The sequence below is a fragment of the Oreochromis aureus genome, linkage group 7 (assembly GCF_013358895.1).
Source record: "Oreochromis aureus strain Israel breed Guangdong linkage group 7, ZZ_aureus, whole genome shotgun sequence".
In the NCBI taxonomy this organism is placed as follows: Eukaryota; Metazoa; Chordata; class Actinopteri; order Cichliformes; family Cichlidae; genus Oreochromis; species Oreochromis aureus.
The window spans coordinates 6,227,228-6,254,399 of NC_052948.1; the positions used below are offsets into that span (position 1 = coordinate 6,227,228).

At 40.1% G+C, this 27,172-nt stretch overlaps 1 protein-coding gene across 3 annotated transcripts in view; it reads right to left on the minus strand.

Annotated features, from left to right (window-relative positions):
• Positions 1-4,536: 4,536 nt before the first annotated feature.
• The window catches only part of ldlrad3 (low density lipoprotein receptor class A domain containing 3), a 96,823-nt gene continuing 74,187 nt past the window's right edge, over positions 4,537-27,172 (minus strand). For 2 of the 3 annotated variants that reach the window (XM_031756502.2, XM_039615722.1), the window contains exons 5-6: positions 7,063-7,465; positions 4,537-6,472 (exon numbers count right to left, since the gene is read on the minus strand). In XM_031756502.2, the coding sequence (XP_031612362.1) occupies positions 6,268-6,472; positions 7,063-7,465 (608 nt within the window). In that variant the 3' untranslated portion in view covers positions 4,537-6,267. The remainder of the gene's footprint in view (positions 6,473-7,062; positions 7,466-27,172) is intronic. The other variant, XM_039615721.1, reaches the window with a different exon arrangement.

Sequence of the window (27,172 nt, forward strand, 5' to 3'; positions counted from 1 at the left end):
TATGTGGGATTGTAGTGAGTGTATATGTGTGTGCATGCACTGGGTGCTGCTGTATGTGGAGCTCAGTTCTCTGGGGGTGAAAAGACAGATGAGGGTGCAGAGCTGGGATGAGGCCACAATATTTCATCATAGACAGTATAGAACTAGGGCTAGATAAATTGTTTAAAATAATCATCATCATATGACTATCCTTTGGCCGACAGCATATAATACCACACGCACGCTACATGATGTTGTCATTAATTCTGAAGCTTCACACTGGTCTCCCTCTGCTCATATATTTCATGTAATCTACCAAACACATCACATCAGAAGGATTAGGAATTGAAGTATTCCCAAAGGATTAACCTCCTCCTCTGGCCTCCTTACTGCACCTTGCACTGTGGAATGTCCTCTCAGCAAATCAATGGCAGCCTTTTCCGAGACTCGCAGTGTCCACCTTGCAGTGTGGAATGTCCTAATCCACAGAGAGGGATGCTTGAGTGCTTATAACCACAGGAACACCTTTCAACACTGCATTAAAATAAAAAACCCACCCCCCTCCCCATTTACACTTCTCCCAACACCATTAATTTTTTCTTCATTGTCAACAGAAATACAAAGGTCAACTAGCTTATAAACCAACTATTTGTTTTCAAATCTTTGGAGGTCACTCAATATGGTTTTGAGACAACCAGTAAAAGTCTATCAGATCCACTGGAGCTCTTTGTTGACACATACAGACCACCTGCTGCATGACAAAATGCCTTACACTACACTTTCACTTCCCTCTCACCAAGAAAAATAGCAAACCTCCTCCTGGTCCATCACAGATAGAGGAGAAACAAAGAGAAAATCGGGACAGACGCCAATCTTCCGCCATCAGACACCAATCAGAGCCTCGCAACCTGCTGGCATCCCTCTGGAGGACTGAGATCAGTATCTGGCAGCATGCTGGTTGTCCAGGAGCAGGCAGCCTGGTGGCTGTCACCCAGTGCCCAGAGAGAGACATCCTCTTAGGGCTGGGACAAAGGTGGCCGGTCCTCAGGGATTATCCATTAGCATGCTAGTTTGTGTGTTTAACACTGGCCTGAATGGAAAGGACAAGAGCCAACACCCCGGCCTATTCTTAAGCAGGGAAGTGTTACTGTTTCAGCTGCTAATGCTGGTCTGACTTCTGCATATATGTGCATAAATGCATATATATAAGGAATTTTTGTTTCTATCGGTATGCTGTCTGACTTAATGATAACTCTGCTTTTTTTTTAAGGTGGAACTGGATAGTTTTAAAGTTACTTACAAAAAATTATAAATGTACATTTTAATATTTATGAACTAATCAGACAGAATTTATAAGACTACACGTAAAGAGGCCTTTAAACTTGTATCTGATGAACATGTCCTTGACTTTTCTTTTGAATGGCCTATGAACTTGTACTTCTTTTATTTTGATTATCAGACTGTGACACACACTGATTGAGGAGCAGAAATGCATGTTGTTTGCTGCAAGAAGTGTGTATTTTTCACTTTTTCACATTTACAAGAATCTGTCCTATTCGGAAATTTATTGTAGCGTGTGAATAGGAGCAAGACAAACCAGGTGGCAGTTCAAAGTATTGCTGATTTTTTCACTCAGAGAAAAAAGCTCATTTCTGAAAGGTCATTCAGCTATCTGTGCATTTAGCATGATCATAGTCTTTCTTTTTCTGCTTGTGTGTTAGACTAATGATGTGGAAAGACGCCTGTATGGAAATGTATATTTGCGATTGTGTTTTGGTGTGTATGTGTGCCGACGATTGTGTGAAATGGTCCTCTTTTCCGACTGCAGTGTGTGCGATTATGTGCTCAGCCTTGCTGGCTGGTGGTTGATAATCACACTAGACGCCGTGTGTTTGTGAATCTCTTAGCTGAGGAGATTCCCACCGTGCTCAGCGTGTCTGGCCTCTGTGTGTTTTTGGGGTTGCACGCGTGACTCCGCCAGCTGTTCTATTCTCCTGTTGGCCCCCTCAACCCCACACAGCCCTTGTCCTTCGCCGACCCCTCCTTCCCTCAGAGGCCTGCTCTTCATCTGATAAGGGCCGCACTGGCCAAACCCTCAGCAGAGCTCCTCAGAGCTGCTCCGTGCTAACAATACGCCCTCCTTCCCCTCCGTGCGCACACCATTTACATGTGAAAACACTGGGTCTTATCTTCAGTTCACTGGAGCAGTGGCACAACAGCCAAGTAAGTGTGCGTGCTCGTGTATGTGCAAGCAAAAGTGGGCCTGGGAGAATTGCATGAATCCAAGCAAAATGAACAGTAAACACTTACGTGACTAAATCCATATTTATATCCCTCCTTCATTTTCCGATATAATGTTATTAGAAATTAAATAAAAACATAAAATATAGAGTAACCTCATCAGCCTCATCTAGTGCTAGCTGAAAGAATGAACGTCTTTATTACAAGTGGGATATAAGCCAGATTTTATCACACTTGCACTGTTTCCAATAGCTGAGAGCTATGGTAATGCTAAATGAAAGACCCTCAAGAGAGTAAAACTACTTTCTGGCTCATCTCCTTGGAATACTGCCATGGTATCTGTTAACAATGCTTCTCATCTACATGAACATTAACATCGCCTTTCTCCTTACTACCATCATAACAGCCAACCCAGTTTCTAAACATAGTCCTCTTCCTGTCATTCTTTGCATCATCTTCACTGCTCTTACTCCACTGACCTAATATAACTACAGGTATGGCCTCCACTGATCCAGCCACACACTATTCAGCAACCTATGCAGAAAGTCCAGATTTCTTCTTATTCACTGGACAGAAAAAGAGAAGTGTGCAGGTTTTAATTAAAGGTCTGTGTAGTTAAGGGCTTGGGCTAAGCAAACATGGGCCTCCAGCATCACAGTTTAAGATGAGGTAAAGGAGTGTGGGGTGATCAGAGTATAAGCGGCTTGCAATGAAAGGGGGAGGAGGGGGCAGAGGAGAGAAAATGAGAAAGGGCGGAAAGATAAAAAATGAGAAGAGTGGAACAAAGAACAATTAGGAAGCAGGGAGCAGGTAGAACGATGGGAAGGACAGGAGAGGGCCGAGTGCTGTCAAAGATGGTATCACGTTATCTGTAAAGCGGATATTGGGGTGGGAGGGGCCAGATGAAATGGGGGGCTTTGAGGGATGTTACAATAAAAATTGAGGTGGCTAGGGGAGACAATATTTGTTTTGTATCTATTAATTAATCTATTAACACATTAGGATACTTGCCATGAACACAAAACATTTGACGGTATAAGTTTGAATTTTGTTTTATCAAACAATACATAAATAGCTGTACGCACACACAAACACAGACACACAAAACAATATTTGATACGTATGCTAATGTGGCAGGACAGAAATCAGCTTTTGTACAGGCTTGCGCTTTTTCATGATGGTGAAATGCTGCCATCTGTTGGTAGAACTGCGACATTGCATGGCTCTGCGCAGCTGCCACTGAGGCATTCGAGAAAGTCGTAAATAAAATCAATACTTATGGGCAGAAGCGCACTGATACATGCTAACTACTCACCAAATATCTATTGACAGACACTTTGAGGTTGTTTGAAAAACTTAAAGAGACACAGCAGCAGAAACAACCTTCGGGGTGGGCCATTTACGGTTTGCAAATAATTTTAAACTGTTGCAGGCTTTGTTGCCTCAGTGAAAGGTATTTAAGCATGTGATTTTGTTGTTCTGTGGTTGCTAAGGGGAACGGCCTTAAATAGAGACTACGGGCAAACCTAAGAGAATCCGAAGGTGGTTAAATCAGCAATAAAAGAATTAACATCGTATCATTGTTGAAATGGACTTTGTCAGATAAAATGCCGATATTTTAAATAATAAAAGCATTTTAGTTACCGATCCTCTTCACCTGATTGTTTGATAAAACACGTCATTGATTTAAGTAAAAACAAGATAATTAGAAGCATATATTATGATGGTTGATCTTATTAAAAAATATATTATTAATATATTTCATTATTGTATCCCTTTGCTATGTTAGTTGCACAATACCCCATCAGCCTTGTACATTTGAGAGGTGGCAATCCTTATTAATCATAATAAGTTAACAGTTAAATGTAATACGTAAGATTACCGTCCCAACTGATGTACAAAAAAAGTGTTCCAGATTACCTGAGGTCACCTCACTCGAGTGCTGCACAATTTCATGTATTCTGGACAGAGAACGTGGAACATGGAGCTTCCAAGGAAGGTTTATGATTTTAGGAAAAGATGAAGGCAGATGAACCTTAAAGGGAGCAGCTGAAAGAAGAAGACTTTATTTTTTTTATTTTTATGTGTGTGCGACACAGAGATTGAAAAAAAAAATGTTTTACTACATCTAGCTCATTATTGTGCTATTGTACTGTTACATTGTGGTATGTTACTTTTACACTCTATCATCTAGATGATAATAACATTATTATTAACACCTGTATTTAAAAAAATATTTAATGTCATAATGACTATTGTGACTCATGACAAATAAATATATAAGAATCGTATACAAAAAAAAAAACACACGTAATATCTGAGTCAGAAATATTTATATTATTTCCAATGTACAGAATACAAAGGGTAAAAAGATGATCACGGACCACTTCACAAATATGTATGAGAACAAATGCGAAATAAAAAGAGAACTCGACACAAAACTGAGATATAAACTGAATCGTCTGACTGGTACAATCTGTCCTGAGAACCATTTTCCAGTTTTACAGCAATAACATGAATTCTGTTTTGCCCAATAAACCTTTGCATGTTCTGATATAATAAAGTTACAGGCATAATAAATGTTCCTTTGGAGGGAAATAGGTTTATATAATGACTATCTTTGGTTTGATTGTTTTTTTTATTTTTGTACCTGCATCATCACCGCTGCCTCTAGGCGAGAACTAAAAACTTAATTTCACTGTTACACATTCATCTCCCACTTTTAAACTCCAATTTAACTTAAAATTACTTAAAATAGATAACTTTTTTTACACATATATATGTATATATATGTGTGTGTGTGTGTGTGTGTGTGTGTGTGTGTGTGCGTGTGGCGCGTGCGTGTGTGTGTGTGTGCAGTGTTGAACAAACCACTTTGAAATGAATAAAAGAACCTTCGGATATGAATTTCGTGATTCTAATACTACTGAGGATGAATTTTCTGAATCACAAAGTTATATAAATTCATTACATTTTGGAAGACAGCATGTTCTTAAAAGGTTGTCTGAGAGCTTATTGTTGAATACCACAAACAAAGAAGGCATTAGCATAAAATAAGGCCTCAACACAATTCTTTGTATTTTCTATTTCTTTGTGTTTACATAAAATACTTACAGGCCTTCAGACAGAAATGCATTACCAGCAGGGTGGTTCTTTTGCTTAGAGGAATTATTTATGAAACTTAATACTTACATAACTTCTGCTCTTCTATATATAACTTATATAATCTATATAATTTCTAACTCTGGTCCTCTTCACATTTTCAGCTGGAATTTAACCAAATGACAAGAAACAGTGAACAAACAAATACTGAAAGGAAAGAAACAACCTCCACTCATCTTTAACAAATATCTATAAAACCTATTAAAGAATCTGCAACTGTTAATATTTATCACTAGCCATATTATTAGTTCATTTTTCATATCAGCACTTCAATCAGATAAAAACTCTCTCTCACTGAGCCGCTCCCGTTTGCCACAGCTACATGGGATTCTGTTAAGTCTCTGAAATCTTCTCAGCAGCATAGATTTGATCTATTAGAGTATTTTGCAGTTGAATCAAAAATAAAAGTCAGATGTTGTTGACACGAAATCTAAAATTGAGAGGGGAGTGTTGCAAAGTGCTGCACGACTCTGACTTCGCTCTCCAAGTGCTGCAGAAAAGTAACACACAAAGACAAATATCACCACTGACACACAACATTACACGTTAATGAATATGTTGATGAAATAGCTCCTACTTCTTTAGAGATACAGTTTGTGCTCACTGGTAGGTAATATACACAGTAATTCTTCAGGGGGCGAATTCAACCAAACTAGTACAGCTGTGATCCCAGCAGGGGGCGCCAACACACAAGCTCAGTCCACCAGGGAGAGCTGTTCTTCAGTGATATGTCAGCAACAAGCTGAGGTCACTGTTCAGCCTGTCAGTCCTTGTTGAATCACCTCAAGCGGGTCTTTGCTGTGGACTGTCCTGGCATCATGCTGCCCTGCAGCCTGGTCCTTGAGTCCTGCAGTCTTTAAGGTCTAGCAGTCTCCACTAGAGTAGCTACAGCTGGACCGACTCCTCTCCGGAGTGATTGCTCGGCTGTGTGCCTGTGGCCACAGTTCTGGGTATTGAGGGGGTGCAGGGATGAGCCGTGGGGTGGCTCAGAGGGTCCTGTGGGGCCTCATATTGAGGAAGCTCGCCTTCTGAAGCAAGCTCTCCATCTTGGAGGTAAGGGGGCGGAGGGAGGTCAAACCAAGGAGGTCGACTAAAGACAGAAGAAACATTACACTGGGTTGTACAATCGTTTCTGTGCCAGCGATCAAGAGCAAGCAAAAAGAACAAAACAGGATGTATTCTCCCATCTGAGAATATAATGGAGTTAAGTAAGAACTATTTTGAACTGAATTTTCACCTTTTCTCATTCAGTTTCCATTAATATGAATAATTATGCAATTGTTTAGTTTTTCCCACTCTTTGTAACAGACACTCGGTGTTCTTGCTAAAAGAAAGCAAACTGCCTTCTTTTCATCAGGATCTCATTACTATTATTTTGCCAATTTAGCAAATGTTCTCTTTTTTGGAGCTAATATCTGAGCAGCAACATTCGTGTTTAATAATAATTGAGTATACAACAGTTACACGATTGTTCATTACAAATAACAAAAGCACCCGTGGGAAGCATGCTGACAGATTTCTGATTGCAAGTAGATCATAGTTTGATAGAACAGCACATTTGAGCACTGCTATTTCTTTTCATTTTGCTTTTTGGATCAGTTTTAGGTTACAGTGTGAAAATGTAGAAAATGTAGAAATATGAATACAATATGCATACAGACACTAGAACTACTTTCTCACCTGACATCTAGAACAGCTTCTGAGTATGATGGAGGGGAATCCATGGAAGGTGCTGAGGGATACAGGGTCCCAGACAGTAGCTGCAGAGCTCGAGGCGTTGAGCTGTACTGACCGGTTGTGGTGGGGGAGCCAGGGGAGAGTGCCGGACCTCCAGAATGTAAGTGGCCTCGGTCCAAGATGACCAGACGGGACAGTAGCAGGGGCTGGTGATGGTGGTGGGTATGTGAACTTCCTCGTACACCTCTGGGCAGCAGGACGCTGCGTTTTCTCTGGTGATGGAGGACCAAGGCCAGCAAGGCTACCACAAGGACAAAGATGACGGTGCTGCCGATGACGGCGTAGGTGATGCTAGGGTAGTAGCGCAGGCGATAGTCCAGTGTCACAAAGTCCTGTCCAGGAGCTTCTGTGCAAGAGAGGAAGGAAATGAAGAGCAAACTAAGGATGCATAATGTAGGTGAATGAGAAAAGAAAGGATTAGTGGTGCTGAGGGACTCAGAGGGGAATGGAGGAAGGAAGGATGTGGAGGAGGAGGAAGAGGGGAATTTAATTTAAGGAAGATGAGTTGTGGTGTTGGAGAGCCAAGGGAATGGAGAAGGGAGTAAAGGAGGCAGGCATGAATATCAAGCAGTAAATTGTTTTTAGGTTCATTTGGAAATGTATTCTATGTGATTCAACAGAGGCAGCCTCTCCTGGAGATGAGAGTGCTAAGCAATAAGCATAACAGCAGTCAAACTCACCCTAAGAGCTCCCAGAGACAAAGAGAACAAATCAACCATGGTGCACCAGTGCAGAGGCTACTTCTAAAGCCTGGTTCATAAACAGGGACTCTTTAGTATGACAGAAAAAGAAAGGAGAGGGAAGCTAAATAATTCATAGTGAGGGCAAAACAGCTTATAGCACTTTTAGATAAAATGCAACTTGAAGATGAGAGCGGGCAGCAAAACACCAGGGGCCGTCACACTTTGCCATGTTTGTCCCAGGAAGACGCAGAGTTTGCAAACTGCTCAAGAGTCCAGTGAACTTAATGTTCACAATGAGAGCTGGAGCCAAACACACAAGCGCAGAGCAGCCTACCTGCTGCCTGAAATGAGGAAAAGGACTACAGTAATGCTACAGGGCACTGCAGCTTATTATTTTAGATAGGATGAGGAAGTGCCACTTAAATATTTCCGCTGACTGATATCACAGTGTGAGAATTTCAATCAGGCGTCGGGATGGGGCTCATGTAAATGGTGTTTCAGCTTACCAGCTGACTGTACTGTTGTATTAAGGAGAGGCAGCAAGAGAGTGGAAAGAAATCTATTTATTACAGAGCTGCAGAAAGGATGTGCTGAGGAGAAATGACTACATCTAAGTATTTTACAGTTGCTGTTTCACTTCAAATTACACTAACGCTAACTAAGGCTGTGAATATCAAACCTCAAAGTTCAAAATACTTTCCATGTTCTCTGCTCAAGGTTTCCATTAGCTACTTAAAAGGCCATGTGCATTAAAGCCTAGGAAACTAACTTCGCCTTCCACAAGCCATCATCCAGACAGTTGAGGCTATTGCCCAGATAGCTTGCCAGGAAATGACCATTACAAGACATCTTAAGGTCAAATCAATAGTCTGAAAGTGCTTCTATCTGTAATGATTAGATCCCCAGAAAATGCAAGGTAAGGCAAGCCTTTTTGGAGCTTTTTGAAGTATTCCATGCTTATACAGACTTACAGGCTCTTGGGGAATATTGTGTTTAGTACAGTGTAGAGATCTTCTCCAGAGAACAGAACCACAAAAAGCTCAAAGTCAACTAACGTGAGTCTTTCATAGTGATTATTATACCAGCTAAGATGCTTATGAAAGGGAACTCCACTTTCTGATTTCATCTGCATCAGTTTATATACTGCTAATATGCAAGGAAACAGGAACATATGTAAACCATTGGACTAACAAATGAAAGCTCTCCAGTTTCATCCCAGGAGGATCTGCCAGATCAAATATGTGGCACTTCCTGCTGTGGTAACCCCTGGTGAATAAGTGAGCAGCTGAAAGCAAGGACGGAAATTCAAATCATTGCATGGTCAAAGGAGTTTGCAAAGAAAATTGATTGAGAACCTTCACAGACAAATCATTGCATGATTCCAATGTGTGCACAAAGGGAAAGTTGTACATTTTTGGAGAGGGGACAGCTTGAAGCAGCAAAAAATTAGAGCCTGACAGATATTTAAGGAACCTGAAGGATGCAGGATTTTTAAGGCTGATTTTGATACTGCACAGTTTAAAAACTTCATATTCAGGCACACTGGATGATATTTGTATATGATATTTGTCAGTTAACATTTGGAGTTTGTATTTGTATATTTAATCATTTACACGCATATTGGCCGATATGAACTATTTGTATCTGCTTTTATAATTCTGAAAAATGACATTTTATTTAATTTAAAAAGTAAGGAAGAAACGTGGAAGTTCTGATCTTCCATAGTTGGTCCACCACAGGGCCCTCTGGCTGTCCCATCTGGCTGCTGATAAATTAGATGGGCTGTACTAAATATCAGTAAACCTGACCAAGACAAAATCTGCCGCTGTAATGCGTTTTTTTTTTTTTTTAATTCAATGTTACAAGAAAGGTGTAACAACAAGGTCAAACTTTGGGGGGCTTTCAGTTTGTTTCCCAGTCATTATGTAAAACTGGGTGAACCAGATTCCAGTTGCAGCCTTCTGATCGATCACCCTCCAATACACAGACTGATCAGCAATTCATCAAACTTCCTTCACAAAGTTCTGGGAGGTTGTCCAAGATCATTATTTGAGACTCTTCCTATTCAGCAAAAAAAAAAAAAAAAAAAAAAAAAAAAAAAAAAAAAGAAGATGTTGTTAGGGGTCCAAACGTTGTTTAGACAGTGAAAATATCTGAGGCCTATAGTACGAACTTATTCAGGTTAGGCCTCGGCTACAAAGGTGGATCACCTCTTGCTGGGATATACTGTCATGATAACTTATGCTGTGAACATAACCTGTACCGGTGCAGGTTATGTTCCAGGTTAGAAATCAATAGTTATGACATCACGGCCTATTGATCCAGCAATCGTTTTGAAAATGGCGTCACCATTCTGGAAGATCCCTTGGACCTCTGTGTATGCAGAGTAGCAGGGTCTGAACTTTTTTTAATAATATCTAATGTCTTCGTGTTTCCCCAGTGTGCATTTATGACAAATACAGATTCTTATACGCAACTGGTCAAATGGTGCCAGCACCACCCCTTTCATGTGAACACTCAGAAGAAACCCTTATGAAATTAGGGTTCATATTAACTTAATAATAATAAAGTTTTGTGTGACTGCTTATCCTGATTCCCAATGTTAGGGTCAGAAAACCCAGATAATGGAAAGAAACCCGGAGTATAATGAAATCACCTCATAGCACAAAGCTCTAGCTGCCTCAGCACATGGACACAATAAGTTTTGACTGATTGAAAGCAAGTACAAATCATCACTGTGCAACACACGATAAAGCATAACCATATGAGAAACATTTTTTTACAACCAAATTTTATTCTGCTTTAACTGCTACATAAGACATATTTATACCTCTAATCAGAAGATTTGTTTGTTTCGACAAACCAGCAACCTTCTGTCAAGAAAGAAGATGGTTTTAAGCTTCCATTCTCTCTCTTCCAGACACCAAGCTGCAGGTTTCCTCTGCCTACCTGACCTTGAAGGCCCAGGGGAACCTCTGCAGTGTGTGTGTGTTTGTAAGTGTGCTCACACATACTGCTGAATTCCCATCAACCAGCCTGGCATACAGCCTATTTGTGAACCAGTGTGTATAGTCAGGGGCCCCATGCCTTAATTAAATCTAATCTAATTCAGATGCTCCACCCGCCTGCTACCCAACCAGACACCAGCGACTAAAACAAGCCCCCTCGACCCCTCCCTTGTGATTTTTAAATTGGCCAGTCCTTCACGCTACCAATTAATTATGAACTGGACTCAGTAGAGAAAGGCAAAAACAAAGAAGAATCATTTCCATAATTACCTATTTAAAAAAAAAAAAGCGCAAATAAAGAGATCCCACCACTGCCAAACTATGCTGCCTATCAGGTTTCAGCGCAGCCTTCTGGGAGCAGAAAGAAACATACACAAAAGAAACTCATATTGCTCTAACATTAACAATGGGAGCCTATTTGGTGCATTAGCGGCAGAGGTCTGAAAGGCTGTTCAAATCACACAGGAGATAAAAAGACAGGGAGAAAAGAGGGTGAAGCAGAGACCCTCTCTGTCAGGGGGAGAGAGAGGGGGATGGATCCTGTGTGGCAGCCCCCCCCACCTCCCACCCCATACTGTGTGAGTGATTGAGCCCTGCTGCCTATTCTGTATGGTTTAGTTGAAGTTATGGTACAAAAGATGGTGTCATCATCACATGCAGAGATAGGTGAGCAGGTCTCACCATCAAAATGGAATTTTTGATAAGCTCTGTAATGATGCTGGAGCAATACGATACAGCACTTCAATAAATATCTATAGTCAGTGCAACACAGTGGATCTGCTACAAAATTATTTGTAAAAATATTCTAATAAATGATATAAAATGAGACACAAGGTCATTATTTACATTAATAAAAACATCTTCTCTGGGCTGGGCCTGTGGACTCTACTGTGTATTAACTTGCTGCCAGACTGAAGAGAGAGCGAGAAGGCACAGCTGGTATCTGTGCATCAATACTCCATTTACTCCATTTATTTTTGATGACAGTGACTCTGATTCACAGAGTCCCAATCAAACTCCCATTCTTTACAGACACACTCACAGTCAACGCACACAGGATATAATTATTAGCTTTTTTCTGTAAAGCTTGCTATTATCTGCCTGTAAACCTAATTTCTGTGAGGAACAAGTTCACACATCAAAGTCTTGGTCAGAAGAAGTGATCCCACATGTTGTGCTTAGGGCACATCAAACGAAAAGGGTAGAGCACGCTCAAAATCTAGTGCATTTGTTTATTATATAGTATACTGCAAAGACTTTCGGCACCTTAGACATTCAGATTTGTAAACATTCAGTGGCATAAGGTGGAAAACTACCAGGAACTCATGGGAACTGATGTAAAGTTCAAATTTCTGGCAGGTTGAGGTAGCTTAACCGTGCCGAATGAATTACTGCAACATGACTAAAACTACAGTCGTATAGCCCTGCAATCCCATCAACTCCATCATCACTGCATCACTCTTTGATTACTAAAAGACAAACAATCAACAGAGATAGCAAACCTGTATAACTACAAGACCACTGAAAACCCTGTGAAAGTGAACCAGGAGGACTGCTACCATTTTAAAGACACGGGTAGGTTTCACCAAACCCCGATACTACAATTTCTGCAACTTGTTAATTGATCAATAAAACATATCATCATAGTAGCAATCGCAATACATTTCTTTCATTACTCATCGTGAATGTCCTATTAACCTTCTCCAATAGCTTTGTCAGGGAACTCTAGCAGGACATTCCATTTGACCTAAATGTCATGATCAAAGCTCAACATCAAAGATCACTACAAGCTTTCCTGTCTTGTCAAACTAGACATGAAAGGCTTGAATACTTTCGTGCTGTTGAGCAACAGCAAAGCTGCTTGGGCACGTTTGACTTCACGAGTCCAAAATGAAAGGATTTCTCGTCTTATTTAATTGACAACCATTACAAAAAACTACACTTTTAAAATCCTGCTTTTTCACAGTCCATTTACTAGTTGGAGCTTATGAGTGATTCCCAACCAGGAGTACTAACCCACAAAGTAATTCTATAGCTGTCAATGGTTTTAACAAAATAATTGGCCAAAATCTATGGCTACAATGAAATAATATGATAAAAAAACCTTCATACTGAGTGGATAATTGGTTAGGATAAAAATGGTAAAAGTAATAAATGCATTGTAGTATATTTACTCAGAATAATCCCCTTCATATGGCAGCATGTTGAAAGGGGCTGCACTTTTGTTCTGCATTAATACCCTCTCTCTGCAGTGCTCCCAGCGCCACTGGCACCTCTTACACTGCATCGACACTGCGTTTATAAACTCGTAAACCTTCCATATGTGGAGGCTTGGGGAGAGGGGCGAGGTGTAGCCTTTCAAATAAGCCCCTCTAATCACATCAGAGTGCCTTCTCCCCACATCTCTCCACCTCACATTCCCCTCTCGCCTACACTCCACTACCTCTAGTGCCTTTTGTTTTCCCCATCTTTTTCTTCTTGTCTATTGTCTGCCTCCCCCTGCATAGTGCTCCCTCTCCTCTTCTCTTTACTTGGTATTTTCTTGCTGGTAATTTACTGTCATGGATATTTAATGTACTTGGCCATTCTGATACACCAGGTTTGAGAATAAATTAAGCAAAATTGTTATAAATAGCTAAAGGGATAATTTAAAAAAGAAAAACAAACAACAAAAACACCCCACATACCTCCCATCCTTATCTCACTTTTTCTCTCCAAATTTTTACTACTTACTTTTCAGCAGTTCATTATATCCCACCTCTATTGATCTTATTACCTCTGCATGAGAGAGAAGATTTAAAGGAGCGCACAGAGGTCACAGGCGGTTGTTAAAAGAGGACACAGAAAGAAACATGTCCAAAAGGGAGAGGGAAGAGAGAGTGTCTTTTGAAGTTTTACGCACACAGCTTTGCCAAACTGAACTCCACCTAAAATCTATTACATGAGATAGAGTCATACAGACCCCCTGCTGTATGCCTTCAGTACCAGGAACAAACTCCTTTTGTCTTCATCTCTTTGTGTCATCCTTTCTAAACCTTGCTAACAGTTTTTATTTTTTGACATCTTCCCTTTTTTCCCTATGTTTGTGTGAATTAGAAAGAACTAAAACAAGAATGGGAGCTCTCAGGAATTCAGCCTTGATCAAGCGAGGTCCTACTAGGTAAAAATAGCTAAATGATAGGCTTGCACTCAAACTGTGCAATTCTTAACTGGTACCTTTTATTTAAAACACCAATTTGGCCAATAGCTGATACTATTTTTTTCCTGATTTCATTTTTGTTCTTGACATTTTCCCACTCTGTATCACAAAAAAAGACATCTTGAGTCTGAAAATGACAGTTTGACAGTATTTCAGGTCGTTGAACTTGATTCCATGACTTACTGAAACATGTAAAAGTAAATGGAAATATAGTATATAAGACAAAAACTAAGTTGTACAAATCTAACAAGCTTAAGAGCCTTAATTTGTCAGCGCAGCCTAAACTTTCTAATGTAAGCTTTCTTGTAATTTCTTTAAGCAGGCTTCAGGAATAGTTCTCCAGGCTCCTCGAAGGATATTCAAAGCTCTTCTATGGATGTTTGCTGCTTTTTGTACTGCTGTCTGTCGATGCCACACTGCTTATGTGGCACACTGCAGTAATGTTGAGGTCCGGACTCTGGGGAGGCCAGTCCATGACTGATAGTGTTTTTCTATCCATGTATGCTTTGACTGCACTGGCAGTGTGTTTGGGATCATTGTCATTTAGAAAAAATAAGCCATTGCCAATCAGACACTTTTCAAATGGTATTACATCAAATTATTGGATCAAAATCTGATGGTGCTTTTCTGTGTTGATAATTCGACAAGATCCCCAAACCATGATAGAGCCTCTACCGTGTTTTACAGATGGCTGAAGACACACACTGTTGTACCTCACTCCTGATTTTCACCGTACATACTGACAGTTGCTCTTTAAAAAAGAAGGACGACCAGGACAAGAACTATCCAAAGAACAACTCAAGTTCAAAACCACAAAAATTAAAAAACATCTGGTTTCTTGACAGGAAAATACAAAGAAATTAGGCATAGCTGAAGACTGTAGCTGACGAAATGCTGAAGATAAAGCAGTTTAGAAATAAAAAAATATAGCAACAACATGATGAATTTAGCAGAGTATATTGAGTACTCACAAAGTTGATGTTTTCTGATAATATCATATCAGTACTATACAGTAAGATTTTGTTACCTACCATTCAGACAGAACCAAACAATGTGTGTACACTCACATTTTGGTCAATACTCATTGGAAAGCACTTTCTACTAAGATTTACATGATATTGTAGGACAGCCTGTAGGCAATAAGAGATTAAGCTTTGACATCAACATATGCCTTAACTGAAATTAAAAACAAAAATTCACTGAGGAACTGCCTCGAAGCACATGAGACAGAATACTGGTGAAAATATAGTACATGCCCACAAACACAGAAAACTGTATGCAGCTACTGAAGCAAAGTGAGGGCCGATGTTAGTGCACAATAGGCTATTGAGAGTGCAGTGATTAAAACAAGCTCCAAAGCACTCTTTTGTCTGTCTTTAATCAAACTACTCTGCCGATCAACGGCTGACATGCCGCTGGGTTGCTGAGATACAAGCATTTTTTTTTTTTTTTTTAAATGGAGCCCATTCCTTTGGCTACCTGCCAATGAATATGCTAACTAGCCACTGTCAGAATACACTTATCTGAAGATGAACGAGCAAAATAAAATGAAAAAAAAAAAAAAAAAATCGGCCTAATAAAAGACTCCACATATCTTAATTGCCACACTTAAAACGCCTCCGAATAAAGGGAATGAAGATATTTCCTCCCTCTGGCTCATTCCTGAGGGATAAGATAGGGGCTGCACAGATGTTCTGTACTTTCCCCATGCACAGAAGACTCATTTCGCATTCACAAAGTCTCAAATTTAAAAAGCGTCCAAAGTAGGGTGGGGTGGAGGCTGTGTGCGCGTTGGGGGATGGGTAATCATCCTCCACTTTCTGCATTCCAGGTTTGCTTCCACCCCTGGAGTGCGCCTGCCTTCAAATGCTAGAGCTGATATAGGAAAGTCGCCACTGTAGCCTCTATTAGATATAGTAACTTTTTCTGATGCTGATTATGGGTATGAGGTTTCTGGCTGATTTTGGTTTTTCTCCTGCCACCGTTGCAAAAGCAGAGTGATAAAATAAGGTGTGCAATGGATGAAATGCCTCCCATCATGTATTAGCACACTGGCGAGCAAAGGGAGCAAGAGTACACAACAACGGAGAAGAGAACCACTAGGTGTCAGGCTGTTCACATGTTTACACATGCACGGTGCAACGTTTAGTATTAGGCGGGCATCCAGAGTAAGGAGAGGGCGTGCATTGGGTTTGCAGAGTGTGATGAGGAAGGCATGCCATCTGGCTTCAAACACACCCCACAAACAGATACACACACGTGGCATTAAGACCCGGTCCACTGAACACAGTGTGAACATTAGTCAGGAACGCACATTTGTGAGCAGAACTCACTGAAAGTTTAGCAGAAATAAAGTTCAAACATTTTCACGCGCACACCCACGTATTCACAGACAGACTGCTCTCAGATCCTCATACGAGTGAAAACAGCAGTACAAACAAAATTCCATAAATCCTTTCATCCTTGTCCAGAGCGTGCTAACTAAACCCACGCCACATGGTGATAAAAAAAAAATGTGGGGTGTGCAGGGAAGATACTACAAACCCCAACTTGTGGAGTTCTTTGGTTCATTAATGCCTTTATTCTCTGTAGATGAGACTATCAGCAGAACAGAGTCTAGAGGGGGAAAAAAAAAGCCCAAACTCTTAAAGTGATGGTTACAGTTTCAATGAACTGGGGGGGTATTAGAAAAAGTACTTTCACTGTCTTTTGGAACATGTTTACACCTGCAGATAAACTGAAATCTGCATGTAGAATACAACACAATTGCCACACTTGGATTTAATACTAGCAATTTATCCTTCTCGTTGGCATTCTGCCTGCATTGTGATTTAGCTGATTTTTTCCTTTAATTTTTCATGTACACTATGTAAAGAAGGAGAGTAGGTGTGAGGTTTATCCGTTGTCAACAAAAACACGCAGCAGAGGTAGCAACACTAGATTCTTTTTATTTACAGGAGAATGAGAACGTGCCGTTGTCGACCTTGGAGATGAGAGGTTTAGCAGCAGAGCAGACTTTGTAGTGGTTTTATTTCGATCTCTTCGCACCATCTAATGCAATCCAATCATTCTGAAATCCAGATCAACTCCAGCAGGAGTCTGGCTGTTTCTCGTGTTAGCACCTCACTAACACAATCCCCTTTATCTACTGCAGATAGGACACCCAGATACACATCAAAGTTTTGAGTTCCACTCATAAATGGGACCCATGCCTCACATCTATCCCAGCTCATGTTTTCAGGCCCTGCACTCGAGACGTATGGTGTTTGCTTGTGTGTTGTGTCTTACAGATGAGACGCGTCCACTCAGCCAGCACTGATAAATGGCTTTTGGTACGGGCAAAGAAACTGTGAAACACTAAGGGATATTTCATCTTAAGAAACATGTGATGCCTTTTACTGCTTCTTTGAGCAAAGTCTGTAAGATCCATTATCTTCAATGAGAGTACATTAGTAAGTGAATTTGAAGCAAATGAAACACTGATTTCTGACCTACTCCCACTGCCAAAGTCTTCTGAACAACTGCCTACATGCAAATAATTTCAGGCTGGAAGCATTTTCAACCAAGGAACAACAGCTCGATTTATTCCAGTCTGCTCTAAACACACTTAACTTGTGCAGATCAAAATACAGTACAAGTGGGTCCTTTTAAAATTGCACTAGAGTGTTTGAACCCTGGCACTTTCAAATTAATTTAAACCCCTGCTCTCTCGAAATATTAGGGTTGTGCACCCAATACTTCAGCATCTGAGCCTCCTTACTGTTCTCTGTGTATTACTCTTTTATAAACCTTTACTGCCAACAAACGTCCTCCTGGTGGGATATAAAAAATTGATTGATTGAAAGCTGCTCTGTAAGCCAAGCTAGGAAGCAAAGTATGTTAACTGCTCTGCAACAGTGCCGTTCCAGATCCCTTTGGCATCCTAAAATGAATATTCATGCTCCATGTTGTCACCCCGTTCCTGTTGCTGTGGCTCGTCATGTAGTGTGTCTCCTCTCGTTAGCGTGCGTAGAGAAAGCGTGAATTAACGGACAGGCTGTGTGTATGCATGTGTATAGGCCTGCCAGTCTTTCTTTCTCGCCTCTTTTTGTTTTTGTGGAAGAGAGCAGTGAAAAGTAACATCTATATTTGTGCTTGCATGTGTTTTTGTACGTCTATCCTATTTCTTTCCTTCCATCTGTCGGCATATTCTTTAGTCTGTACATGTGTGTGTGTTTGTGTGTATATGTATGAGTGGTGCTTTAGGGAAGGAAGGTTTTCATGCTTCATCGGGCCTCTATTTGCCTGTCCTGTAATAACTTGTTCGCTCCATTGCTTGCCACTATCAGACCCCCGTGGGCGGCAAGAAGAGTGGAGGGGAGGCGGGTTAGAGTTAATGGATGGCTCCGGCATCTGGAAACCATCCACAGATGTAAAGAAAGAAGAACACAGTACAAGGACAGATGGGAAGGACTGAATAGCTGTGGTACTAGAAAGGTTAAATTTAGGATGTAAAATAATAGATAGTAGATGTGAGAAAGTTTGCTTTAATCCGTGCAAATTACACAGGTTGATTTAATATACTGATGTATTATACAAGACAAGTCAGAAAGTAAGAGAGCTCTGCATTGGTAGGGAATAATTATATCCCTTATTTACAAATGTGTAGCAGCATCTTTTTCAGCTGAGGTGGTAAACTTTGGTTTTTGCATATATATTCAAGCATAAGTATGGACCAAACTGCCATTGGTCAGCTGTGGGATTATCAGTTATCAACTTCAAAAAGTAAATTTCTCATCTAACCATGGCTGTATTTTGTTTGGAGCTAGTTAAGTTTAAAAAAAGAAAAGAAAAGGGGAAACACTGAAAAAAATTCTTTAAACACATTAAAGGCTTTCACCACTTCAGTGTACAATGCAAACTATTACATGTTGCTGCTATTGAGGGATAACAGGACAGCCATGAGAAGTGGGACAAAAGAGTAGCCACTCAAGCAGAGTGGTGAAGGACTCTCAGGTATGTTTATCAAAAAAAAGAAGAAAAAAAGATGGGCTGTGAATCACTGTTGACTGTATATCTCACAGCATCAGACCGAGTCGTAGCAGCAGCAACAAAAACATGCCGCTCATCTTTCTTTTTGTAACATGTTGAAAAAGAAGCTCGCATGTGGGAGCTTCAACTCTTCGTTTTTACAGAAAACCTTTCAGTGGAGCGGCGTGGTTGTTGAACGGCTATTATTTATTTGATTTGTTTCCTGGAGAAAGAAGAAGAATGGGGAGGGTGAGAGGTTGCTCAAGATCGTTGAGAGGCTTTGACTACAAGCCCGTCCCACCAGAACCTGACGGGCATGGTCTCCATGGCAACTGTTCTTTGGGGCCATAAGGTGAGTTAAGAAAGAGCGGAGGGGCGGAGGCCAGCCTGAGAATGGACACAAAGCGAACCCAGACGCCTCGCAGGCATGACCACGAATCCTAGATGTGATGGACATGAGTGATAGGGCTGCAGATACTCAGGTGTGTGTGTGAATGTCCAGGGGTGGGATTTATTTATTATGATTATTTTAATACAGTAACAGGCCAGATAACTTAAATGTTATCATTTAGAGAAACAGAAATCGTAAAGTGATAATTTAATCTGTGATTCATGACAGAAAATACGGAGAAATTAAGTCCTAGCAGAGAGTGGGATGTAAACCATACTGTAAAACAGCAACATTTTAGTAAAGCACTTATAGCTTAGCTAAAGTTTATTTCTGTTACAATTAACTTCTAATTTAATGTGGATTATATATATATATATATATATATATATATATATATATTTTTAAAAGGTCATCTCACAAAGGTGCCAAAAAAAAAAACAATAAAAGGCAGTGTCTGATGCCAGGGGGGATTAGGCTCAGTTGATCGGCAAATGATGCTATCGTGTGGCTATTTGGATTAAAAAGTGACAGTTTTAGAGCCACATAGCACAGGAAAAAAACTATTTCAACCAAAGTCCAATTACTGACAGTCTGGCAGCAGCAACAATATGTTTTTTTTTTTCTGTAACGGGACAAGTCTTCTAATAACTGGGTAGCACAGAAGCGAGGACTGCTCAGTACATCCCACATGTTCTCTGTTCTCACTGTACACACTCTTATCTATGATGTTGTTTCTCCATTCTTGTGTCGGTATCTCTCAAATCTTTTGTTCTCTTCACCATTAATTTAAGTTTCACTGTCAGTCAGACTTATTTCATGGCTCTTCAAAGCATTCGGATCTCCATGCTCCATCAACAGCTTAGTCTGAAAGAGTTTCTCAGCTTGATAAATAAACAGAAGTGATTAAATGTGCATCCTTTCTCAGAAGCATCTGAAAAAAAATCTATTTAAAAGTAATACATTGGTGACTGATGATTTTTAAAGTCATTCATTTTAAAAAGAAGTAAGATTTTTTCTAATCAGAGGAAATGATTTTTTCTTTTTTGCTCATTCTGTTTGAGAATTCATTTGTGGAAAAACTCGCACTGGCTGACACGGCTAATCCATCATGGTGAACATTACCACATTTTCCTTCATGGTCATTGTGTGCTCTTCTTTTGAGAGGCATTTATGGAGACATGTGGAACTGGAGAAGCATCTAGGTGTTAGGTTTCTTCATATAAATGTCTGCTGCAATGAAACCCCCATTAGGACTGTGTCAAACAAGGAAACAAGAAAGCAGTGTGGTAAGAAGAGGCGTGTCCCCAGCTGAAAAACAATCATGCACTAGCATTTATGTGATTATAATCATTTCTCATAATCATATCCATTATCATTTTTAGGGAACAAAAGCCAACTATGTAAGAAGGCAATATGAGTGTTATGTGTTTCTAATATCACAGCACTCCTGAACACTCTTGTTTAGCTAGGACAACAACCTGAAAAGCTGTCATCCTTACAAAAATGATCCACAGTAACTAGTGGTGGGAAAAACATTTAACAATACAAACCTGCTGTTAAGGTATATACAATAGCTGTCAGAGCTGTCACAATATCCCTTTGTAAAAGCCTGCAGTTAAGCCTGCTACTGCTTATTCGACTCTCCAAGGGGAGCTGTCCCCACATCCACACACTGCTGTAATCAAACAAGGGAATGGCTATTGCTACTTGTTTTAAGTTGAGTGAGCATGTTTCTAGTGTAGATGTCAATTTTATTGATCATATAAGTGGCAGTGAAGTCATTAATCATTCAGAGGCTGCCACTCACAGGTTCACCTCCTGAGCTACTCCCAAAGTGCCCTGGTAACTGGCAGGTCTACACCTAAGATCAAAGCAGGTTAAATGGCTGCTCCTGTGCAGCTTATAGTATCCACGGTGAAATAATGAGACACAGAGGGGCTCTGTGCACATCTGTATAGATTTTGTGAAGAATCCACCCGATGTCGTTAGCCATTTTTGGGTCCAAACTCTTCGGTTCCCAAACTCAAACAAACACTGTCATTTAGAAACTGTCCAAATTGTTTCATCTTCAATAAAATAATCAGTGTGGCTGCTTTTTTCCCCAGGTGTTACAATAAAGTTTAAAATCATGGGATCCACGAAAAAGATGATTTATAAGGTTTAACAGTCTTACAAGTAGGGATGGGTACCGGTGTCCGGTGCCATCTGACATAAACGGTAGTAACCAGACCGAAAAGCAGCGCACATTTCGGTGCTTTATTTCGGTGCTTTATTTCGGTGCTTTTTTTTCCTGAGCCAATTCTAGCCAATCATTTTACATTTTCGAGGATAGTAGGCGGGCCAGGTACGTCACGTTCTTTTAGAGCAGAGCTACAGATTAAAAACACCCAAGGCGGTTTATCAAAAGTCTGGCTGTACTTCACAGCAAAAGATGCAAACTCAGCAGCCTGCAACAAGTGCTTTAAGCTGATACTGTGATACTGTCAAAGGAGGTAACACCTCAAATCTGATGAAACACCTGGCAGCGCATAGCGTTTTTTTTAAAGCCGAGAAATGCGCCGTGTTTGATAGCTTGCTGCGAGACCTCACACCGTGCACATCTACTGCGGTGTGGAGCCTGTTATCGGACCCGGAGTTAGCAACATCCCCAAAACCCGAAGAGTAGAGTCCTGGCCCCTAGCCCTGTCAGCGTAGCAGAAATGATGACGGATGATGATGGCAGCAGCAGCCGTTCTCCTCTGTGTGAGTAGCTTCATGTTGTTCGTGTGTAATTAACGTTGAGTACGCTAACCACATTATTACATTAATGCATGTAAGGTGAACTAGCAAACACCGTCGTAGTTACAGAAGGCTAAAATGACCAAAGAAAAAGTGGAAAACAGTTAAACATGAGAGGTTTTTGGACAAAGTTTGTGTTTTTTCCATTGTTTAAGCACTGCTTCCAGCCAAGAGTGAGACCATATATGCCCTATAGCTGCAGAAAAGGCTAACATTGTTATCTTTTACAAAAAAAAACAGCTGAACATGAGAGGTTTTTGGACCAATTTTGTGTTCTCCATTCCTTAAGCACCGGTTTGAGCACCGTTTAAGCACCGGCACCGTTTCAAAAGTACCGGTTTGGCACCGGTATCGGATAAAACCTAAACGATACCCATCCCTACTTAGAAGTCAGCAGGAAGCTAGCTCGCTAGCTGTCTTCTAAAGATGAAATAACATGTTTTGACTGAGGGATTCTTAAAAAATTTAAATGACAGCTCTGCTATCACTCTGGACATAAATGAAGACAGAAAGCTAAACAGTAGGTTGTAGGGTTGTAGTTGGGCTAGCTGGCATAACATGAGGTGCTACATGGTGGCTACCTACAGAGCTATATTTAGCATAATATAAACACATTAGGAGGGCAAGATGAATGCTAACTTGTGACGGTTTCCGAAGAGCAGAGACAAATGCAATCATATCTGAGCGAACAGACACTGAAAATGGACCAAACATTTGTTAAGAGAACACATGCTGGTGGATGGTTTCGATGACTCTATGAAAAATACCTGGCCCTAAGTTTCAAGTACCTTAGCTAGCCACAAAGTGTTCATTTTCAGAAGCTTTAAATATGTGGTGTCTGACAAACCACAAGCCCGTGGACTGTAGGTATGTTGTAAGGATTTAAAATAAATGTTTTTATTAAAATAAACCAATATATTTAATGATTGAACAGACTTAGAAGTCAGCAGGAAATTAGCCTCGCAAGTTTCCTTCTTGTAAACAAGATAACACCCTTAATGAAAGCAGTAGGAAGTTGGACACAGAAGCACAGTTAGTACGTCATCATTTAACAAACACAGAGCCAATGTATATTTTAAAGTATTAGAGTATAAGAGAGTAACCTGGGAGAAAATAACGTTCCCCTTTCTATGTATGAAAGGTAATGTATGAAGAGCCTGTGTTATATTTAAACAAATAAAAAAAATGGGACAAAATATTAATATAGTAATATTTTGTCGATCCATCAATTTTCTTCAACACTGATAACACATGTACTCCGATACCATAATGCAGTTATTAAATAAATAATGTATCACAATGGTATTATACCATACTGAAGTTACTTTATCATTCCCACCCCTAGTTCTATCGAATACTTAACACAGACTGAAACAAGGCAAGTTTTATCTAATTATAAATTCTGCAGCACTCGCAACTGGGAAACAAACAGTGTGCTCAAGATAACTCTGCTCACTATCCCAAACACTCATATTAATAAGCACACAAGATTAAAGTTATCTGGCAATCTTGCAACAAAGAACAGTGAAGAAACAAGACTTTTCCTTTGAACTAAATTTCACATGAAAAACTTTACTTTGTTCCAAGTGTCACTGTTACACAAACATAAAATTTAGTTCTATCTAATAACAGACTAGAACTTACCAACTGGATTCATTTATGCACATTTACCAACAATGGTATCACATAGAGTCCACTTTCATCGGATATAGTCGCACAATCCAGACTAATTAAGTAGATATAACAATATAACTCAGTGTAAGCCCCCTCCAGTCTGAGCACAGTGTCTGTATCTTTGTTTCTGTTTGCATGCAAAAAAACTACAGGCCATTCAATGTCAAATTCCAGCATGGGGTGAGCCTGCTCAAAATTGTTAAAGATACACACAACGGTCCCAATTTATTCTGCCGGGCTGTGCTACAATAAGTCGGAGCTCAGAGTGAGGATAAGTGCGCAGGGAAGTCAGAGTATGAGCTGGATTCAGATAAAAATGGGTTAAAACCTGTATTCATAACACACACACACACACACACACACACACACACACACACACACACACACACACGCGCGCGCACACACGCGCGACAGATATATAGACACGATAACATGGTCTTTTTCAGGCACACACATGCACACATACACAAATCATCATTGCCCTGATACACTGCCAGCCCTCCCTTGTGTACACTTCTGTCCTATTCTTCTGCTGCTTAAGAAACAGAACAAATACCCATGATGCCCATTCTACCATTTAATCCCCTCTCCTTTAACACAATAGGTCTGGTCAGGCTAGCAGAAGTGTAAAGAGCCCCTGTGTGTTTTATCAAAGTCTAACAACAGAACAACATAGCCCACTAGTGAAGGTCTATGGCTCCTATTCATATCTTTCTCTAGAGTGGAATCACTGGCCTCTGTTTCAGTGATAAGAAATGAAGCATTATGGTCAGTTATGCAGCTCGTGCACATGCACTCTAAATGTGATGGTTAGAGTCGAAGAAGCATGGAGTGATTGAGGGATATTGCTTAAGGGAAGACCGGTCCCTGTGTGCTCTCTGAGATAAGTGCTTGACCCTTTATGTATGGGAAAGCAAGCTGAAGCAATATGTGAAGAAAGCAAGTCATGCACAGTATGCGGTCTGAACAAATAATGAGGAGCTGTGCTGATGAAAATGCAGGGGGAAAAAAAAAATCCCAACAGAAATTTGATTTGTCTCACTAGAATATGCGCTAAGTATGTCACCATCTCCGTGTGGTTTTTGCACAGTCCCTATCTATTATTGCATCTTGGGTTTTCTTGCCTCGCTCTCCCTCTCACTCGCTCCTCTTTTCTTTCCCTGCACACCCATTTGCATGTTTTTGAATATCAAGCAAAAGCACAGTTGGAAAAAGCTGACTGACATCTTCTTTAAGAACAAAGAAGACTGAAAGCAGTGGTCGATCAGTTGTGAAGATACGCTGAACGGTATTCTGTGTAACCTCCTATGCTGACTAATTACGACACTATGGCTTCATTTAAAAAAGAAAACAGAAAATAAGAAAAAAAGTCCACCTCACACCTCATTAAAATCAATCCTTATAAAATGAATTATGCAGTCCATTATACAGTATATGTAAGCATGCACAAAAGCCCTGTGGCTTATTGACTAAACTGAAGCAAGGGAACTCAGTGTGAGTTTAACCTTTGCAAGTGAAAAGGAGATTTTATTTAACATGTTTTGCTAATTCTTTCCCATGTTTTTGTCCATCTGCTTTGACAAGATTCTTTCTTTTGCTTGCTCACGAAAAGACCCATGTGTATTTCATTTGATTCTCTCCCTTAAACATGGCTATGAAGACATCCCTTACATGTTTCCCAATCCATACCATACAATTTCACTTTATGTCTTTTGGCCTTCTAAGCTTTTATACCTTATTCTCAGCAAGAGCCTCAAGTGAGTCAGACATCCACATTAACCCACATCAACAACCGCCAGGCAAATATGTTAACACACACACATAGGAGCATCGTTTCCAACGTTATTGATCCCCATTTGCGTGCTCACACATACACTGGTTTTATCCCTGTAATTAATTATTCTGAAATAACACATGTTTGCCCATGATCCCATCTATCAGCACTGGGCTCAGGCATGCACACACTTATTCTACAACATAAATGGCATCTCTCTCCCACACAACCGCAGCTGAGGCAGACCACACATCAAGCTGTCGCGCACTGTGCAACAGAGTCTATGTTATGCGCATCAAATTAATAATGCAGCTTTAAGCTTTGCATCATCCACAGCCTGAGGGAGTCATATGATATGGTTAGGCAGGGTGATCATGAAGCATCTTGTTGATAGCTTGTGTGCTGAGGCACAATTGTGCAGATACAAACATGACTACAGCTGTGTCCCAATTCCTTACTGCATGCTAAAGCTATGTAGTGCTGACGCATTTGTCTGTCTGTCCACCAAAAATAACTTCAAATGTGTACTGGCAGGCATCAATCAGTTTGATACTTTGGAATATTAATGCCACTTCACAAAGCAAATGTGTTTTCCTGAATATTTTGTACTGTACTGTTTTTCACGTTCAACATCTCCCTCAAGCCGTCTCACTAATTTCATTCAGCCTTTTCCAACAATAATTAGCCTGATTTCCATTTTGCATGTGGATTTTGTATTACTTGCATTCCATTAAAGATTTTAGAGATAAAAGAAACAATAAAACACAACACACAAATGAAATTAAAGCTGGTCTATAGGCAGGTATGCAGAATTTCTATCATTAAAAACGACTGGGTATAATGTGAATTTTTAAAAAACATGACAGCACTTGCCAAAAGGTAAATTAACAATATAGTTGCTTCTGCATGGAAATGAACTCCTGCTAGTTAGAAGAGGTTTGTTTCAAGAGGCTTATGAGGAAAAAAAACTTAGAAACAATAGAAAAATAGAAGTCAAAGAATATCATAGGCCTGAGATATTTCTATGCTAACACTGCTAAAACGTTTCCCAGTAGACTGACAGAGATGGAAGAAACTGCTTTGAGAAACTAGGCTAGCAACTATAAAACATCACTCGAAAGCCATCCCTCAGGAATGCACTCAGTTGGTCTAAACATTGACATCTATTGTGGATAGTATACAAGGAAATTGCCCGCAGCACAGTGCATGGAAAGCAAAGGTGTATAGAAAGAGTTTCATAATTAAAAAAGTAAATAACCACACACTAAAGCTCCTTTGAGATCCTCGTTAGAAGCAATAAGAGTTCAACACTTGCACCAGTACAAATGTGTGTGGTTTTTCATCTCATATAAACCTTTTAAAGGCAGATATTTTTCACAATGCAACAATTTCATGGTTTGGAGAAGAAGAAATAGTTCTTTGTAATTAAAAGATTTAAGTGAGGCTCCTTTTGGAACAAACACATCATGATGGAAGTGATGTGCAAATTTCTCATAGGGGGAACAAGTCCAACTCTGGTAAATATTCTGGTAATCC